Genomic DNA, 20411 nt, shown 5'->3' on the forward strand with positions numbered 1-20411 from the left:
CATACGAAAGTTAACTGTATCAAAAAAATTATACATAAAATAGAGATGGATTTTATAATAACATGTCATTTTATTCTAAATCATATAAAAAATCATATATAAATACTATTTTTTTTAAATGAAGTCAATTAACCCACATTCTCTCTTTTTTCCTCAAGCCTTGGTGATGATAAGTCGCACTTGATAGTAACATAATTGTGTACAGAGTGAGGCTGTATGATATTTCGCAATACACACATAAACATGTACAATAAATTCATATTTTTGTTGTCGAAGTTCTAATAATTGATCTGAATCATTTAACATGAATTTTCGTTTGAAAATATATATGAGATTAGTTTTTTCATTTTTTTTATATATGTAGAAAATCACCAATCTACATATTTGAAACCATCAGAAAGTAGTGATTTTCTATTTAAAAGAATATCAAAATATTCTTAAAAAATGTAAATTTTGAATAAAACATGTTTAAAAGAATATTAAAATATGCATATTACTATATTAGCATAGCTTCATTCACTGAATAAAATATGATGTGGTGCGGACAACTTTGGAGAGTGTAAGCAGGGGTAGAACTAGAAATGTATGAAAAATGAGGTTAAAAATTAAAATGAATAATGTGGCGAGTGAAATTTAAACTCAAGACCTCTCAACTACAAAATAAAGCTTTGACTACTGGACTACAATAAAAATTTGATTATTATTGAGGAAGGCTAAACTATATACACTTTCATTAAATAAAATAAAATTTCAATGTAAAAACCTAAAATTTTAAAATTATAGGAGTGATATAGCCACCTTTTCAGTGCATTGAGACTCGCCTTGTGTAAGCTGATGGACCAAAGAATGACTTCGGGCGCGGGGTGGCTAATCTCACAGATCAACCTACTCATGCGTGAGAGATTTTCAACTTTGGTCCAGTCAATGAAAATGCATCATCTCACCCAATGGATCGTTCCAAAAAAAACTGTAGGAGTCTCCTTTAAAAATCGTATTTCTATAGTAATACAAAGGATACGAGTTCCTCGCGAGGGCCATTAGTGAAGTATTGCTCCAACCTTTTCAATTCCTCATCATGCCAAAATTTTGTGCACCGGATCTATATATGCACCACATATCACCCTATGTACAATAGCAACATCTTACGTGAACGTGACCATAGAAAAAAGAAAATTAAACAGTAGTGTGCAACACGACGAACTAAAATTACCTTAAGGTACATCAAATCTTGCGTCTAGATCTTGACCGTCCAATCTGCAACAACACGAATTAAAACGGATCATTGCATTCCACTTCTAATGGATTGGTCTAGATTCTAATCAGATGTTCTGGATCTAAGCTCAAAATTTGAGTTACGGTGCGTTTGGATAAATCAAGGAATAGTTCAGAACAACAGCTATTCCTGGGTTCAGAAGAGCCGCTAAAACCCAACATTTCATAGGAATAGCAGAATAGCAGCTAACCCGAGCTATTCCTTTGTTGAGAATAACATTTTTTTTCACCCAAACGCGTTGTGTAGAGAATAGCTCGCCAGGAATAGCAGTTATTCCTGGGTTAGCGCTATTCCTGTGTCACCCAAACGTACCATAAAAAGAAAAAAAAGTCTTGTATTCTTGTTACAATAGGTAGTCTCAAGTATATAACAAGGTACGCATTTTATTTGCAAATAATTCTCAAATAAAATATTTTTTTGATGTTTTCTAACTGAATACTGAATAAAACACAAAAAACATATTATACGTTTTATTCGTGAATAAAATGTGAATCATGAATTATTCACGAATAAAACGCGGAAAAAACATAATTTTTTTGGGTTTTTTTAACTTCCTTGTGGTGCCGAATTATTCTCGAATTGTATATGAATTATTTATGAATCACAAACTTCTGACCTCGTCAAACCGAACCCGAATAATTCATTTGTCACTATGGTCTCAAGCCTCCGTCTTATTCTGAATTCGCATCCTCTAAGATGAGTAAGGCATAAGGCCTTCTGTGCTATGGTTTCAAAAATCTATCATATAAATTTCAAATTTTGATCTGAGTAGTGTTAGTTTGTAATAATCTAGAAGTCAATAATACGATAATTTATCATATAAAGCTTTGTTCATAAATTGAGTGATTAATAAACTGTCATTTTGTTGCCTTGAGTATTATTGCATTTATGAATCATTTCGAGTCAATGACTGAAATTGTGAAATTTCATAATATAGATGGTATATATTCTTAAAAGTCTCTAACCTAGGTAATTAGCAGGAACACTAATTTACCGCTACAAGGTTAGTATTTGGATTAAAAAATGGTCAAGTTTTACAGACCACTGACAATTTGACAGACCCCGAATGCAACATTAAATGGAATTGTGTTCGTGTCATTAATGATTTCATTCACTGTTAAGTTCAACATTATGAGGTATTTATCTTTCCTATTAAGATATGTGTATGTGTGATTGTTATCTAACGCTGTTCGTAAAAAGCAGTTATAACGGTAACTCTTCGGTATATATAGCTTAGCTGAGGAAGTGATGGTTTACCAAAAGTACTATTGTCCCTCGTATCTCTATACGAGTTATAGTATCACTGGGCCCCTTGATAGAGTAAGATTATCTGCATGCGGTATGATTACAAGAGTAATTATATTTGATAATTTGCTCAAGATCAAGAAAAGATTAAGTATGCAAGGATGACACACACCTACCTTGAAACTGATCTGATAGCTATGAGACAAATAATTAACACGGGTAAAATAGTTTACTGGATCGTGATATTGTATAGTACAGCATCATCTGTGTAATTGGATGGTCATAGTGCATTCTGCTAGGTGCCTCCTATGATTATAGAAGTTAAAACGGTTTTTAATTCTATTTACCAACATAACACAGATCCTATTGGGTCACACCATATAGGAGTTAATCGAAGAATCTTATTGATTAATTATAAATTGATTATAAATAATATTAAGATGGTTATAATTAATTATACGTGATGTAATTAAATTATAAATGTCATGTAAAAATGGCAAAACAAAAACAAAAGGTTAATTTATAAACATACTCGGTACGTTGTATAAAAGTTACCGAAACAACAACCAAAAGAAATATAATTGTACATGACAATTATATATATTTGATTTGGATTTTAATTGTTAATTATGAATTTAAATTATGGGCCGAAAGTCAATTAGCATTAAAGCCTTAATTAGAATTAAAAGCCCAAACCGAAAAGCCCAAATGAACTAAATTGATTTTTGGGCCAAAGTGCAAAAATCCAATTTGATTACCTCCTCTCCAAAACCTCCATACATGGTGGTATTTTGGGTATTTCACATCATGTCAAATGCCTATAAATAGAGGGGTGAGGGTAGAGAGAAAGTTACTAATTCACTCGATACCGAATCAATTTAGTAATCTATTTTATTTCTTTCTCGGTTTACGGTTATTGTTTAGAGTTCATGAGATCGGTGAATAGTATTCTTGCGAAGCACACGGTGCATATGACTCACATGCTTGTGATAATCATTAACATCTAGCGGATCGTGACTAATATTATTTCGTCTTTTCTTGGTGAATAGTATTTTGCAGAATTCCGCAGTTTACAATATTTCTGGCAAAAGAAATAAACCGCTCTCTGGTTAGTCCTGGTGGATAACCGATAGAGTTATCAGACGTCTGATACTCTGAGGCAAGCAGTTCCCCAGATTCGTTCTTCTCGATCGGCTGCATTCTAACTCATAAAAGGAGAATTGAGTGTTACTGTAGCTATGAACAGTGACACCCCCATTCACTGCCTTTTGATTCTCATCCTGTGATTTACATTTATCTCGCTTATGTCACGTGACATCACCAGCAAAAGTTTCCCAGTTTTTGTGGCAGCTCAATCTCTATCACGCCGTCTATTTCCGACCTTTGCTCTCTCCCTCCCCTCTTTGCCGCGTGGCTCTGAGCTCGACGCCGCGTGCCCCTTCTATTTGGGTACCGCTTACCTCCTCTCTATTTGGGTACCGCTTACCTCCTCTTTCAGTTCTTCCCTTTCTCCTCCTACACTAACCTCTGCTGAGCATAAACCAAATTGGCGCCTTTCATTCTCCATTGTCGCTGCTTCACTAGGTTGGTAAGAATTTCTTAGTTCCATCACTGATTTCATTCCTCATTTTTTCCTATCCTCCACAATTCCTTATTAAATCTTCCCGATTTCCTAATTTGTGGTAAATTTTGAACTCTTGCACTTTCCTCAGCTGAAGGTTACAAAAAGGAAATTGCACAGCAACGTAAGCAAAATTACAAGTGCAGCCTCCGTTGCGATTGGGCAGAAACCTCCGTTGAGATTGGACGACGCATCTTGCCGACTGCTACCAAGGTAAATTTGTCGCCTTCTCAAAGGTTTGTACATGAGAGGAGAAGGGTGGGGAGTTAGGCATATAATTCAATTTCTCTTTTCTTGGTATTGAACTAATCCCCTCTTTTTCTTGAATTTCAACAATTAGTGGCTAATATTGATCTAGCTTGCTATTAGTTTGATCTGTTCTATGGTTAAAGCGCACTCTGTTTGGGAAAATTGCCTCAAGGTTATTGATCCATTCAATGCTTGCATTAATATATACTTGCCTGGTCCCTTTTCTCCTTAATACTTTTTTGTAATCCTTTGTACCTTTCTTTTTTTTATAGATTTCATTTCCAATATAATATAAGGTTGTCAAATTTAGGGGTGCTCAAATGGTTTGGCCAATTTGGTTTCAACTGAACAAAATGTTTTCGGTTAAATCGATTCTGTTGTTTGATTTGCTTTTTAGTTATATAGTTTGTTTTCCAATTTGGTTGATTGGTTTATATTTTCCAAACAGAAATTTTTTTTTTCAGTAATTTGAGTTTGAATTGGACTGATCAAACAACATATTTGATGAACCATATCATTTCAATTAGCTATATGTCATGGCTATGAAAAAATATTTCTTTTTGTTTTCAACTCTTCTCTTTTCTTCCATTATGGCATGGCCACCGTAACAAATTATTTTTCTCCTTTTTTATTCTTTTCTTCTTCTTCTTGGCTTTTATGATATCAAATGTGGCAATGATTTTAATATTTCAAGAGGAGTGGAGTGGATTTTTTGAATGTGGGAATTGATTTTCTTGTAAAATCAAATTTTGCATTCATGTCAGACCCCCTCCCACCTCCTGCCCCCCCCCCCCCCCCCAAGAGTCAAGAGACACACACACTAGCACCAGCAGTTTTCCTTGGTTATGAAGTTAAAAAACACCAAATTAGTTTAGAAGACATGTTATTCTAATAAATTCTTCCGTGTGAATTTCTGCTCATTTTTGTATTTTGGCATATGGGTTGATTTTCGTTATGAGAAATAAAAGAGACTGAAAGCTACCACTGCATGCATTTGAAAGCTCAAAATTCCAGGTTAATAAAGTTAACATTTCACTTCTTTACTGCTTTCTTTTCCTTCGGGGTAAAGATAAAACATAAATTCAATCTATTTCTTCCCTAATACAACTCTCCGTTTCTTACGAAATCAACATGTAGCCTGTACTATAACCTGACTTTCAAAAACCAAGTGCCTTACGGCCACCACAAGAGCTGAGCAGCTAGAAACTGTAACAGCCACCCAAAACCAATGTATGATTCTTACCTCTTTGAAAAAAAAAGATTTCCCTTCTAGTAAAACCTTATCCATATTGTGCATAAGTTGATAATTACCTCTATGACACACTCCTTGAAATCATCATCAGGTTAAAAAAATAAATATAAATAGTTGTTTGAATGAAGTTCTACATAGCGGTGCTATAGTATTCTCCAAACTATTAAGTTGTGGCGCTGTAGCATCGCAATATGGATATAGTGCCATCATTTAAGCCGTTTTGCTATAAACGATAAATGCTATTTCAACTTTTGATCTAAATAAATAAAATAAGAAGTATGCTTCATTTCTTCTGCTATGATTGAAAGAAATCATTCCAGTCCAAAAAAAAAAGGAATTGGGTCCGAAAGAAGTTTTCTGGTATCATCTGGTATTTTAGCTGGTGAGCTGGTCCAATTTTCTCCAAATAATACTTGTAGTCGTACGGTGAATCCATTTATGTCATTTTTCATATCATTGTCGATTATTGACACTTCAACACTTTCTCTGTTTCAGCTTTGCACCACACCGCATCAATAATAATTTCGTCGGCTCAGAAGGTCATCATTTGCAGGTCTTTGATGTCCTCTACCAAATCAGTTCATGCAACGATATATGCAGGTGCGTTCCTTGTCTAATCAGCAAGTTAATGTGGGTCACACTCTTCCTCAGTAGTATTTGTGTTACATTTTAAAAATATATGCTTAAACTTCAAGAAAACATACACTCGTCTACTCTTGAATTTTGCCCCTATAAGATATATTCCAAAGATTTGCACACATAAGCTTAACTTGATCGAGTCATTTTCGAAGCTCATATGGCACCAAGTCAAACTCAAATTTGCATTGGTCATTTCATTATTGATGCTATATTTTGTTTTCCAAAACTAATTGAATTATTCTATGGATTCAAATATATATGATTATAATCTCATCTGCTATCTGCTCTAGCAATAAATGTGTACCCGCATTCCCCTTCCCTTATTTTCCCTTATTTCTACATGGTTCAGGTCGATGGATCAACCGATAATGCTACTAAGATCTACAAGTGGTTCACGTGAGTATGAAAAGGCAGCACATATTTTTTGAAGCAAACAACTACTTTCTGTTACATAGTAAGTAGCTAAACCTTCATGATGATTAATTTACAGGAATGACAACAACAACAGAGTGGAAGAAGACAGAAATTTAGATGAGAAAAGTTTTAGAATTCCAACCACTGCACTGTTCTCCTTGTCCTTGTAACAATTGTTCATACTATTTGTTAACTAATTACTTCACTCCCAATTGCATCTGATTTTGGCAATTGTTCATACTAACCGTATCTATCAACTAGCAAAATCTAGAGATCAGTATGATATACTTTGTTTTCCAATCATGGTTGTTAATGTCTTAATTTTATCTGGACAGTATTATAACTTTGTCCGATCCAATAAACATAATTTCCCCAATTATTAATCTCTGGTACTTATTCCAATATGGTAAAAATGCAGCACCGAGGTCAAATAGAAGAAATGAGCATTAATGCTCTCTTTTTAAAAAAAAATGTAAATAGATCTCTTATATTTTTAAGAAAAAATCCCACTCCTTTTAAATGTAACTCAAAAATGTGCCATCAGTGGAAAAATACACACATTTATCCTCCATGATTTCCCTTTCGATAATTGCTGCATGTAAATCCTACAACTACTTCTAACCGACGTATATGAGCTTCTACATTAACAACATCAGCACCATCAAGTTAATATAAACGCACAACAGTTTTAGAATGGTTGCGGCGTAGCCGCAACACGAAGCATCTAGTTCCAATTGAAATTTGGAGACAAGGTATAAATATGCTATATTAATCTATTTAATTGATAAGTAGATTAAAGTTTTAGAAATCAATCATGTAGTAGATATGTAAAATGATTAAATTGGGTTTTGATGCCAAAGAAATACTGGAGGTGGACTGCCTTGGAAAGTTTCCTGACATACCCGTTTAATCCTTGGCTTAAGTTAGAAGTAAAATTTTTGTTTTACGGTCTTTCCGCAGCTTAAGCCTAAACCGGTTTTGGTTACCCCGAAACCCAACAAGCAGCTCAATAAACTTGTAGAATATTATTTCTGCAATTTTTGAAAAAAAATTTATTATTTTTTTATAATTTATGAAAGATAGCAAAAAATGACCTAAAATATTGACAATTTTCTTATATTTTTAAGTTATTTTTTACCACCTTTCATAAATTATAAAAAATAGTAAAAAATCCAAAAATAATAAAACTTGACATTCTATAAATTTATTATATAACTAATTTAACGAGCCACTTAAATTAAAGTTTGAAGTTTATACGATAAATTTTTAAAGTTAAGCTTAGCATGAAAAGCCTTATGCTACCAATAGCAGCTAAATCTTACTCTAAGATATCTCAACCTTTGAGTGTTTTTTTTATGAAACATCAACCGTTCAAATATGTTCTACACAAATCTCAAAGCACAAATAATACTCTTCTAAGATATCTCAACCTTTTAGTGTTTTTTTATGAAATATTAACCGTTCAAATATGTTCTACACGAATCTCAAAGCACAAATAATACTTGCCCCGCACTTTCCCCGAATAGGTACGGGAATCAGATGCTGCCCACCGGTGGGCAGGAAATTCCTGCTCCCAGAGTCACTGCGGGGTGGGCCCACTTACTGTTAAAGAGTTTAAAATTAAAATAGTTTTGGTTTTAGAGTTAAATGGGAACTCACTCTGCAGTGACTCTGGAGACAGGAATTTCCTACCCACCGGTGGGCAGAGGATTCGGTTCCATAGGTACGTACACGGCGGTCACTCAAAAGTTAGAGATACCTCAGAAGATTCGTTCTGTTGGATCCCCATCGTACATTCACTGATTGACCCCCACGGTGCTCTTCCTTTCAAATCTTCAAAATATCAAATCAAATTATCAATATACACGATCTTCTCGAAAGAAACATCTTAGTTACACAGCTGAGCAGAGCATCGCCTTTTCCATGGCGGCCGCGGTGGACTACTGGGGTAGCCCCGCCTCCCCCTCCTCCACTGGTGGCTGGTCCTCCGCTCTCTTTATCATAGGTATGTAAGATCAATATTTTATCTGACGGTAATTTACCGTTGTGGTGTTAATTTTTGCTTTTGCCTTTGAAGGTGTGGAGATGGCAGAGCGGTTTGCCTATTACGGGATAACATCGAATCTGATAACCTACCTCACGGGGCCATTGAGAGAATCAACTGCAGCTGGAGCCGCAAATGAGAACGCCTGGTCAGGTGCTGCCTCGTCACTGGCATTAGTCGGCGCTTTTCTCGCCGATTCGTGGCTTGGCCGGTACCGTACTGTGCTGTACTCCTCTGCCCTTGCTTTCTTTGTAAGGTCTTCTCGTGTCAGTTTTTTTTTGTGTATTTACAATAATGAATTCTTCCCTTTGATTATATGTTTTTTGCTCCTTTTTTTGCCCTATTTTAGTATGCAATTCACCGCAAATTTTGTCTGTAACAACTTCAAGGATTCTGTTTCCTTTCTTGAAATCGTCCCACTATTTTCTCCAGTTCGCCAATTCTCATGCGATTACCGCAATTTTCGCCAGTTGACCTTTTTGAAGATATATATATTTTTTCATTTTCAGAGAACCTCTCTCTGGTTCTCTGATTTTTTTTCCAAGTTAGAAACTGAAGAGAGAAAAAATAACGGTAACCATTTTAAATTCACAGTAACCAGTTGAAATTATTGTAAGAATAATCAAGTGGATCACATGTCCAAAGAACAACAGTAACCATTTTAAGTTCTAGGACCAATAATTGAAAATGTTTGGTGGACCTAGAAAAACATGTACCTGCTTTTCTTTCTGCAATACTGGTTCTATGTAGCCAGATATAATCCGTACAAGTGAGCCTATGTTACTTACAAAAGTACTCACAAGTTTTTTTTTGGAAAGGGTTCATGGAAGTGCTTTTGAGCCGTGTTTCCAACTAACTGTTTCACCTGTACAGATATTAACCTAGAAAAATCCTTATTCCGCTTGTTGGCAAATGGCAATAGTTTTTTCTTCATTTGTTAGAACATTGTTGGCAATAGTTATCGGCTTAATGCTTGATGGTGGATTGTATTTTTTTCAAGGGGGAATTTCACGTGTACCTGCAATATATCATATTTCACATATATTCATGTGAAACCCAAAATTCTTAATTAGACACTCCTGCTAAACCATCAAAATATTATGACCCAGATAGCATTATTTTACTACATCTTTGAAGTTAATATTGTTCATGAAAATTTCTATATTTGAGAACCTTTCATAACTTGATTTGAAAAATATTGTTAAGGTTGTCAACATTATTCATAAGATTTCATGTTTATAGTGAAATATGAGATAATTTGAGGTTTCACAAGGGTACAGGAGAATTTGTTCTCTTCAGTTTATAATGATTATGGATTTTTAGAATCTTATGTAAGCCTCAAAAATAAAAGTAAGTTGACGATTTCAGAATCCAAGTGCTAGCTCCTTTTATATTATTATTGTTAGTTGTAATATGATTATTGTACAGATCTCTAAGGTACCAACTCCCAGTAATTAAATGCAGATTTTACCTAATCCAATTAGTTAATATATGATTTGCTATTTGCTGGTGATTAACTTTTTTTTAAAGTAATAACAAACGCTCAGTTGAAGCTGATATTTCTTGAGACTTGGTTACCTTTTTTGATTTTATGACCTTTTTTTTCCTTTTTGTACATGAGGGAAGGGTTGAACTGAACTCCTATAACAAGCTAGTAATAAATTTGAAACCATGACCGCTTAGCTTGCACTGCAAGTATATTAGTCCATTTAGCATCATTGTTTTAATGTTTTTGTTGGTTGATCTTAGGTCAAAAGGGGAAAATAACTACATTCATTCTAAAAAAAAGCTGAAAAGAATTAACATAAATATAATATCAATCTCTTATCAATCTTCATCTCAAAACATCAAAAAATAAACAGCTAAACAGAAAATTAGATAATGAGTTGGTAAAATACCAGCTATAAAATCTTATTTGACAAAATTGCCTTTATTTGCATTTTGTCTGACAATGAAAATATTTATAATCTGTTTACCACGGACTTATCAACAATACATTCAGGGTCTTGGAATGCTGACTCTCTCCGCCACGCTCCCCTCCCTCAAGCCTCCTGAATGTACCACAATCAAAGGTGAAATTGTCTCATGCCCCTCGCCATCGACTTTCCAAGTGGCATTCTTTTTCTTCTCTCTCTATCTCATTGCTCTGGCACATGGGGGCCACAAGCCCTGCACACAGGCCCTTGGTGCCGATCAGTTTGACACCAGAAACCCTGCAGAAAGTGCTTCCAGAAGTTCCTTTTTTAACTACTGGTACTTTGGTGTCTGTACTGGTACCATTACTGCCCAATTAGTACTCAGTTATATACAGGACAATTACGGATGGGCGCTAGGCTTTGGGATACCATTTGTGGCAGTGGGGGTATCACTGGTGGCCTTTTTTGTCGGAAGAAAGACTTACCGGTACCTTCCTGTTGCAACAGAAAGCCCTTTTGTCAGGATTTTTCAGGTGTGGGGTGAGTCAGCTAAGAAGAAATGGAGGCGGCTCACTTCTAGATTTGATGATGCCAGGGAAACACTTTTGCCCGATAAGACCAACCAACTTGGGTAATTCTTAGTCTTGCATGGTGATTACTAATTAGTGACCAAGTGCATTAACAATTGTAATTTAATAGGGATTAGATCCTCTAGATGAGCTATCACCTTATTGGCAGTAATGAACCTATTGAAAGATTCAAGCTCAGTTTGATCTTTTGACTCTTTGAAGGAAATGTGAAAAACAAAGCAAGGGATGTTACATAGTTTGCAGTCAATTTATAAACTAGTAAGCCCTGCATTGCTAACATGTTGTTAGCACTAATAGATAATTAGTTGAAGAATAGGGACAGCATATTATACCAGCATGTAAATTTTGCTAGCATTGAATGGTGTGCGATTTATGCTGCATTTGTGACCTGGATCTAACATTCGTGCTCAAAATTTCTTCTGTGCAAACCAGGTATGTTGAAAACACAACACCACATGAAATTTCTTCTCAATCTAATAGCAAAATGAGTGAAGAAGAGGTTAAATCCCTTGCACGGCTCTTCCCTCTCTGGTCAACCTGTGTAGTGTATGCCATGGTCTTTGCGCAACCACCTACTCTTTTCACCAAGCAAGGCAGCACCATGGAGCGCCACATAGGACCCAGGTTCCAGATCCCTGCAGCCGCCCTACAGTCCTGCATCAGTATCACCACTATCATATTCCTCCCAATTTATGATTCGTTCCTCGTACCGTTCATTCAAAAATTGACAGGCCGACCCTCTGGGTTAACCATGCTGCAACGAATTGGGACTGGTATGCTTCTCTCAGTGCTGTCTACAGTTCTTGCAGCACTGGTGGAAATGAGGCGATTGATGGTAGCAAGAGATTCTGGTTTGGTGGATAGACCCGATGTTACAGTACCAATGAGCATCTGGTGGTTGGCCCCACAGAATATTATTTTTGGGATCTCTGATGCCTTTGCAACTGTTGGGCTGCAAGAGTTTTTCTACGACCAGGTACCAGATTGTCTTAGGAGTTTAGGGGTTGCATTGTATTTGTGTATATTTGGTATAGGGAGGTTTTCTAGTGGCTTCCTTATTTCCATTATAGATGGAGTCACTGGAGGGAAAGAAGAGGGGTGGTTTGCAAATAATTTGAACAAGGCACACATTGATTATTTTTTCTGGCTTCTTGCTGGACTCGGTTTTGCTTCTTTTATGGTGTACTTGCGGTTTGCAAAATCATATGTTTATAAGATAAAGATGAGATAAGCATTCTTCCGTTCTACATATATTTTTGTATCATGCATTGTATACTCAATATTTTATTCAAGTAGAATTGTATTTAATGATGCGAAGTTTTGATTTATATTCATGTCCCCAGGCATAAGTTAGCTTTGTGTCAGCCATTAGATACAGATAATTTTCAATCCATTATTTGCACAAGTTATCAACAGCTCTTAGTTTTCTTGCTCGATTCAATTTTAGCTTCACTGATTAACAAAAAAAGCTTCCCACCCCACCACACTAAAAAAAAAATAATTAAACACTACGCATATAAGGCAAACAAATAAGAGATCCAATGCCAATGGTTATTGATATCAAATGGTGTCACCTTTTAATTTTATGCTTAAATTATTTTAAGTCATTAGATATGTTTAAGTTAACTCAATTACATGTATATAAAAGATTATGAAATTTTAACTTTATTTCGATGACCATAAAAACAAAAGATTATATTGCCAACATTTGATGAACCTTTAACCAAACGAGCTAAGCAATTTCTAAAATATACACACAAAAGCCCAAAACTTATTGGGCCTTGGTAAAACCCTAGCCCGTGTAAAAAAACTCTTTGAAGAGCAAGCCTATATTGCATGCTAATAAAGCGCATCTTTTTTACATACCAAAATACTGGGCTACCCCATGCATCATTTATCAGAAAAAAAAAAAAAAATTATAACGGAAAATAAGCATAGAGAGTAGGGTTGAGAGAGACTTCAACAAAAGAGTGCAAGTTTGGGAAAGATTTAAGGGTTTCCTCTGGTGGGGCGACACACATGGTTTCTTTTGCGAGCATGGTCGATATTATGGTGTTGGGTTCGACAAAGATACCCATACCAGCAGTTCTCTCTGTCACGCTGCATGGAGAACATGTTTAGAGAAAACATTGTTAGGTAGCAGTAAAATCATAGGGCTTAAGAAGTGAAAATTTTCAATGATTAGTAATTGTTTCTGCTCAGAGAGGGAGAGAGAGAGCACGTACAGGTCTAGGCAATGATACTCGATACCAGTATAAGAGGAAATCCACAAATTTGTCATAACAGGAACTGCAATCATAATAATCTCTAAGTATTCCAATCTAAAGCTCTAGAAGAATCAAAATTCAAGGTCAATATGACATATTAGTGTGAAAAAGAAATATCATTACTTGCATAAGTGGGTATTGGAAGTGATTGTGCCGTGATTATGCAGCTGTAATATCTCACGATCTAAAACAGACCAAAAGAAATTTCCATTAATTTTTTGGAATTGTAACACCAAAAGTTCACAGCTACTCTGAAAACAAAATGATAAAAATAAACAAGAACAACCTACCCATCTCCTTGTTGTCAAACTTCGCAATCCAATCTGAAATTAGAGCTTGCAAAGTCTTTCCAGAATTTTGTATGCACCTCTCTGTGATCTTTACAAAAAATGAAAAGACAAGACTTTATTGTTATGTATGTGTGCATTATGAAATAATGCATGTACAAGTACTTAAAAAACAATCTGAATCATTACTGCTGTGTTAAATTACTTAAATATGTACATACTTCTCTCTCAAAAGGATTACTTTCATGCACTGAATCGGGAATCCTGGAGATGGTCCTTTCAGAGATCTACAATATTAAAATAAGTCAAAAAATGTGACTATTTCATTTATGTCAGAATGAGAAAAATGTTTAATGGTTCTCAGGGTGACCATACTGGTTCTAGTTTGTTTTGGAATATCACATTTTTTTCTTTTTTTCATGAAAGTTTCCTATCTTGGCAGCTAGTCAAGGATTGTTGTGCCAAGAAAATGGGTGTGGTCAATTTAATTGCTCCAGAAGTTACAAGCATAGTAATGCAGACAAGACTTAACAAAGCTGGAGTTGTAGAAAAAAATAGTTGTAAGAAGGAATTGAAAAAGGGATTACTGGCTTGAGTGTTGCCGGTTGGCAGATGAGATTATATTGATTTGAATCCAGACCTTGTGCATGCCAATAAGCTCCACATAATACTCTACTACATCCTGTGCCTGCATAAAGGCATAATTTACAAGCGTAACAGCATGTGAACAAAATTAAATGTCAAAGCTTGAAGTTTGACTTGAAGAAAGCCAGTAACATGAATAAGAAGATGAGATAAGATAATTAAAAAAAATAATACTCACAGTGCTGAGGTACACCAATTGTAGGTCTAGATGGCATCAACCCACCACACTCCTGACATTGCAAGTGGGTTATTCCTGCGTTACATCTAAATCCATCCATTTCTGTCCCTACACCATATAAATTTTGTATGGTTAACAAGGGAAATTAAGAGATAAAAGGAGACATGGCTAAGATGAAACCAGTACTGCTAAAACTAAGTACTGAAAACAAAAATCCCTATTATTATGTTTTTCAGCTTAATAAATCAATGACAGATTGCATAATATTTAAACATTTATTCTTTGATAGAGTTATGAATTATCCAAGATATGTAATCCTTTCAAAGATAAAAAAAATAGAATCCCACAATAAATGAGCTTATAAAAACTAAATTTTTGTTACCGCACTGAGGGCAAGGGACATCAGGATTGTTACTCTCATCATTTAAGGCAATAAATGGCCTTTTTCTAGGGTTTTTCTTCTGCCCCAAAACCTAAGATGCATTAATAAAGAAGTAACTAAAAAAGGGGGGTTTGTGATGATATAAACCACAAATCAATTCGGGAAGAAATAGAAACTAAATAAAAAAAAAGGCAGAGCTAGAATAGTGCTAAGGGATATAAATAACCTAACAAAAGGTACAAGAATTCAACAAATGCATTAAAATACAACTGAACTTGGGGAACAAATATGCACAGGTCTAAATTCATCCAAAGGATTACAAAAGTGTTAATCATAACTAGATGATGCAATTAGAATCCAGATTGGAACATATTTCACTTAAAATTTAGAACTTGCTTTACTTTTAAAAGACTCCTATTTGTTGGTTTAATTAGAATTAACAATTGAACTCACAAGAGTTGACTTAACAGAGGCATAGGAATTTAACAGTGCAATTTCCTCATCAGAACGTTTTAATGAAGAAAAGCTTTTAAGTATAGCCTACAACAAAATAAGAACTCTGTCAGCATTTTGAAAACTACATGATAACACAAAAAGTTAATAAAATAACCCAATCACTCATAAGGAAAAAAAAAATGAAGGGAAACCTACATTCTCAATGTTTTGCAAATAGTGGTTTTTCCCCACAGAATGCACTATGGAACGGCATTGTGGGCAAGGAAGATTTGGTGCTTTATCACGTGACCCATTTGAAGATTTTCTCAGCCACTCTGAGAAGCACCCATTGCTTTTGAAGGTGAAAAAGAAGGAAAAAAATAAGTAAATGACATAGAACCCATTTCTTTTTATGATTAGAAACACAGAGAAAAGAATTCCCAACAATACCCAATATCTTTTCAAATAGTTTGTGCAAAAAACCAAAAGATTTGATAAATAAGATGGAGCTTGTATACTCCATCAATTATTGGTATTCCATCAAAGTTTATCTTCCTCATAAACTCATCATCAAGCCAAACACAACTCAATCAAAATAAGAGTTTGACCTCCAAAATAAGACAAGATACTAGAATAAGAATCATGTCACCTAATTCAGTACCGATACAAAGTAAAATACGGTGTTATTTGCAAATTTATTAAAACTCAAAAAAGTATAATTGCAACAAAAACCTGAAGAACAAGAAGGAAGCCAGGTAGAGGATATATTACCAGAAGTTGTGGAGGCAAGGTGCAACTGTCACAACATCATGCCATATGTTCAAGCATATGCTACATTTGGCATCATCAACATCAACTTCTATCTGGCAATATGACAGAAATTTTAGTTTCTATAATTAATAACCAAATAAAAAAAGACAGACTATAATAACTACCTTTAAGCTCTTTATGTCAGGATTTGGTGAAAGTGCCATTTGGAATGTATAACTCAGAAAGCCTGAAAAATATGTTAACAAATATGCAATTAATGATGCATGTCCGATGGATAGGCAATATGGGATGCATGTCCAATGGATCATCAATGTTTGATGATGCAATTAATAAAAAATGCTATAAGAAGAATATTAAAAGAAAATTCTTTTAAGACCCTATAGAGTATATATACCTTCTCTATTGGGGCCTGAAACAATTTCTGCCCCATTTTTAATTCCAACTACTGCTGCTCCAGCAGCAACCAGATTTCCATCAACAATTATTCCAGTTGAACTTCAGCAAATTAGAAAAGAAGAAAGTAAGTCTAAGTCCAGACAAGCATGATTGGCCCGGCCAGGGGGGCAACAACCACCCACCCCTGGATTTTGAAATTTTATGGAGATCTATAAGCCCGGGCCAACTTTTTAGAATACAGTCAGAAAGCGAGTGAACAAGCTAGATGGTAGTAATCCAAGGACAAAACTAAGAGATCAGTAACAAAATTTCGAAAAAAATATTAAAATTTTTCCACCACACTGAGAGTTCATATCACATACATTCATAAACCTAAATTATTTCTTAAGGGAAATATCCAATTTTCAAGGGCCTTCTGGTAAAACAAAGTAAAGAACCTACTCCAATGACGCAAAGCAATATATCATAACCGGACCACTAGGACAGGAATTTTGGGAGGTTCGGAAGACCAAGCAAAGAGTACAAAAATCAGCAAACCAATCTAATTCTTTCTTTCCTTTTCTTTTCTTTTTAGTGCAAACCAGTAGGTACAGACCAAAAATTACAGCCCCAATCCAGATGACCGTAGGAGACTATACCACTACCATTAGACCATAGCATCGCTGACAACCAATCTAATTTCGCAACAACACAACAAACCTCAAGTTTCTAATCTGTGTCAGCGTATCTTGCTCTGAGCTCCGCCTTATTATTTCGCACCATGTCGATTTGTTGGTCGACAAGTTGGCGACTTGCGAGTAAACAAGCGCATCCGTTGAATGTATCTCCACTTTCGGGTAAGTAGAATCGCTGGGAACTGAAATACACACACCCTTGAATGATTAAGACCAAAACCCTAGTTTCCAGAATTGAAAGGAATAGGGAGGGAGGTGAAATACCGAGCTTGGCCCAGACGACGTCGCAATGATCGTCGGTGTGCGAGCATTGCCCCGAATCCATTTCCTTCTTCGGCTCTTCCTATGGTGAGAAAGAGGACTACCAAGTTCTCTTACAAAAGATGGTTGGTTTCTTTCAACGGAAGATTTTGAGCGTTGAGAATTTCTTTTTCAATTATAAATTTCAAGACGTGATAGTCTCTCTTTCGATTGAGGGTTAAAAAACCGAGTGCGTATCGTCTAAGATATCTCATAATTTGCGTGACCGATAGGGGTGCAAACGGTCGGATGCGGATCGGACAGTGGTAAAATCATTAATTTCAGACTTGCAACTTCTCATCTTGATCCAATTAACCAAAAGTTAGTTCTCTATTTAAAATACTACATTATAAAACAAAACAAAAAAAACATGATACGGCCTTCCCTTTGTGTTTTTTTTTTTTCAAAACTTAAAATCTGTTAATCTGGTTTATTTTCACAGTGGATGTATCGATATATTCAAGAGATGGATGAATGTAATTAAATGTTATAAAATAATTTTAGAGCACTCATTTTATATATTGTGGAGGTCAGTTTAAAGGTTCTTAACAAAGTTCTTAACGAATTTAACAAAACTTCCACAATACCCCATCATGGCAGTACTTAGCACCGTATATTCTTAACAAAGTTCTTTTCTTTTTCTTTTTTAAATTTTAACGGTCGATCCGAACCATTCAACATGATCTTCATCTGAAAATGTACTTGTAAACTAAATTTTACAGTTTTTAAAATTTTTCTTACTATTTTTTTTAGATGGAATGGTGCATAATTTTCAAATCAAGTGATTTTCTACCCATCTAAAAAACAGTGCCGGCCCTGGCCCAGCGATGGCCCTGGGCCCCAAAAAAATTAATTTTTTTTTATATATGTTGAAAATGCAAAATGTAGAAAGGATAGAACTGTTGGATTATAGAAGAATAAAAAACCTACTTTAACAGATGACCTAAAAATGTATTCGTTTCTTCAATCTTCGCCCAAAATTAAGAAAGATTTGAATAACTTAACGGACAGCTGACAGGCGATAGCCGACAATCCTTTCGTTATTTCCTTTTTTTTCATTTCTTCGTTTCTTCACCCAAAATATTTCTTGTTTTGAATAACTTACCAAATCAAAAGCAACGCAACAGCCGACAACAAAATATTTAAGAAGAAAAATTGATTCTTGAAAACCTAGTTTTGGTCTGCCGTAGAAGAAAAAAAAATTAAAAATCTAGTTTCATCCTTCTTCTCTGTAAATTAATAAACGAGGGAAAAAGAAATTAAGACGGCAGCGGTAGCGACTGGATTGGGTGAGGCAAGGTGGCTGACCGCGGCCTTCGAATTGTACTGCTCCGCTTAATTACCTAGGTTCTAACCTTCTATTACTTTGTGTTATTTTTAATTTAAAACAATGCTTCTTAGAAAATATGTATCAGGTAGCGAAAAAAGAAACAGAAAAAGAGAGGGAGAAAAAAAATAAAACCCCAAAAAGGGTTATATTCAAAAACTTTAGAAGAATATTAAACCACATAATGAGTCTTTGAAAAATCAAATTGAAAGTGAGATGCGCGAAGAAACAAGAAATGCATCTGAAAACCAAAATCAAAATGAGATAAATGAAGATGAGGTAAATAAAAAAAAAACAACAAATGTGTCTGAAAATGAAAATGAGATAAATGAAGAAATAGCAAATGTGTTTGAAAATGAGACTAGTGAAAAAAAATTAATCATGTGTCTGAGTGCTTAGATTCTTCGTTATCTATAAATATATATGATCCTAGAGTGTGGGATGATTTAACTTCTAAACTGAGAGATTTGCTTGTTGAGAATGGTCCTATTAGAGATTCTAATATTAATTTTCCTAAGGATAATTACAATAAGGGGTTCTCCACGTATTATTTTGATCAAAAATTAAGAAATGGAGAACTTATTGATAGGAAATGGTTGGTTTACTCAAAAGATTAAAATAAAGTGTTTGGTTTTATGTCCCCCTATTTTGTATGATTTATTGACATATTAATAAAAAAAAAAAATTATATTAAGACCTCAAAATTTTCTCTCGCCCCGGGCCCCGAAATGTTCAAGACCGGCCCTGATAAAAAATAGTAAAAAATTGTAAAAAAGAGTAAAATGTTGTTTACAAGTACATATTCATCTGGAAACTATGTTGAATGGTTTGGATCGACCGTTATAATTTTTAAACTGAAAATTTAAGTCCATAGCGCGGACCAATATGCACTATGCATAGTATCATAGCCTCACTCTTTCATCTATCTCTGTTGCTGGACTTTGATGAACTTGCTAACTTGGTAAGTGCATTTTTGGCTTAACGGTGCATAACTGCTATTAACTATTCACTAGGTGCATAAACCCCCCTGTCAAATTCTAAACATGCATTTAAGTCCTGTGACCTGTCTAATACAGGCACTTCGGTTTAATTAATTAAGGCAAATGATCTGTTTTGCCAAAAACACCCTTAATTGGCACAGAAAATGGAACACCATTTACTAAAAATTCAGCGCAGGGAAAATGAGAATTGGTGGATAGTACAATAACAAGTAATAAATATAGGACATCGCCTTCTCATCATAAGTTAAATGGTCTTAAAAAAATAAAAAGAAGATAGGGCAATAGAAATGAAGAATCTAAAATTTTCACATCTTAGGTTTATTAGCTTCAAGTAAATTGAGGATATATACGATATAATACATTCTTTTGGGCTAGAGGTGTTTCAGTGGTTATAGGCTTATAGCTACAGATATATGGTTCCTGCAATAGTAATTATTAATGGAGGATTAATGGTAGCTATCATATCTGGAAAATAGATTAAACTGATTTAAGCAAACGAGTAAAA

General features: G+C 34.8%; 2 protein-coding genes and 1 long non-coding RNA gene across 4 annotated transcripts; 2 read left to right on the forward strand and 1 right to left on the reverse strand.

Moving 5' to 3' along the window:
• The first annotated feature begins 3896 nt into the window (after positions 1-3896).
• Positions 3897-6980, forward strand: LOC144565172 (uncharacterized). Its single transcript, XR_013514852.1, has 6 exons — positions 3897-4106; positions 4231-4560; positions 5357-5618; positions 6136-6240; positions 6629-6675; positions 6770-6980. It is a non-coding gene; the product is annotated as an uncharacterized LOC144565172 (long non-coding RNA).
• A 1516-nt stretch (positions 6981-8496) lies between these two features.
• Positions 8497-12492, forward strand: LOC144553244 (protein NRT1/ PTR FAMILY 5.10-like). Of its 2 annotated transcripts, XM_078301343.1 has the most exons (4): positions 8497-8698; positions 8771-8988; positions 10740-11284; positions 11676-12492. In XM_078301343.1, exons 1-4 carry the CDS (start codon positions 8617-8619, stop codon positions 12472-12474), a joined length of 1644 nt encoding a protein of 547 aa, XP_078157469.1. In that variant the 5' UTR covers positions 8497-8616; the 3' UTR covers positions 12475-12492. The 2 variants fall into 2 exon arrangements, with proteins under 2 accessions (XP_078157469.1, XP_078157471.1); XM_078301345.1 differs by lacking the exons at positions 8497-8698; positions 8771-8988 and adding an exon at positions 10335-10432.
• A 544-nt stretch (positions 12493-13036) lies between these two features.
• On the reverse strand, positions 13037-17747 carry LOC144553290 (RING/U-box superfamily protein). Its single transcript, XM_078301394.1, has 15 exons — positions 17543-17747; positions 17304-17460; positions 16603-16703; positions 16373-16434; positions 16209-16300; positions 15654-15789; positions 15456-15542; positions 15003-15093; positions 14621-14728; positions 14385-14485; positions 14019-14084; positions 13801-13888; positions 13634-13694; positions 13469-13532; positions 13037-13343 (listed from the first exon to the last, which is right to left on the reverse strand). Exons 1-15 carry the CDS (start codon positions 17601-17603, stop codon positions 13233-13235), a joined length of 1386 nt encoding a protein of 461 aa, XP_078157520.1. The 5' UTR covers positions 17604-17747; the 3' UTR covers positions 13037-13232.
• Positions 17748-20411: the final 2664 nt, after the last annotated feature.

This window comes from Carex rostrata, chromosome 1, assembly GCF_964058835.1.
Source record: "Carex rostrata chromosome 1, lpCarRost1.2, whole genome shotgun sequence".
Classification (NCBI taxonomy): Eukaryota; Viridiplantae; Streptophyta; class Magnoliopsida; order Poales; family Cyperaceae; genus Carex; species Carex rostrata.

Excerpts from the sequence above, each read along its gene's own strand:
- LOC144553290 (XM_078301394.1), bottom strand. The coding sequence starts at position 17,603 with ATGGATTCGGGGCAATGCTCGCACACCGACGATCATTGCGACGTCGTC. Across the intron at positions 16,704-17,303 it reads ACACAGATTAGAAACTTGAG|TTCAACTGGAATAATTGTTG; the intron begins GTTTGTTGTGTT and ends AATTTGCTGAAG. Across the intron at positions 13,344-13,468 it reads GAGTATCATTGCCTAGACCT|CGTGACAGAGAGAACTGCTG; the intron begins GTACGTGCTCTC and ends TTCTCCATGCAG.
- LOC144553244 (XM_078301343.1), top strand. The coding sequence starts at position 8,617 with ATGGCGGCCGCGGTGGACTACTGGGGTAGCCCCGCCTCCCCCTCCTCC. Across the intron at positions 8,699-8,770 it reads CTCCGCTCTCTTTATCATAG|GTGTGGAGATGGCAGAGCGG; the intron begins GTATGTAAGATC and ends TTGCCTTTGAAG. Across the intron at positions 8,989-10,739 it reads CCTCTGCCCTTGCTTTCTTT|GGTCTTGGAATGCTGACTCT; the intron begins GTAAGGTCTTCT and ends CAATACATTCAG.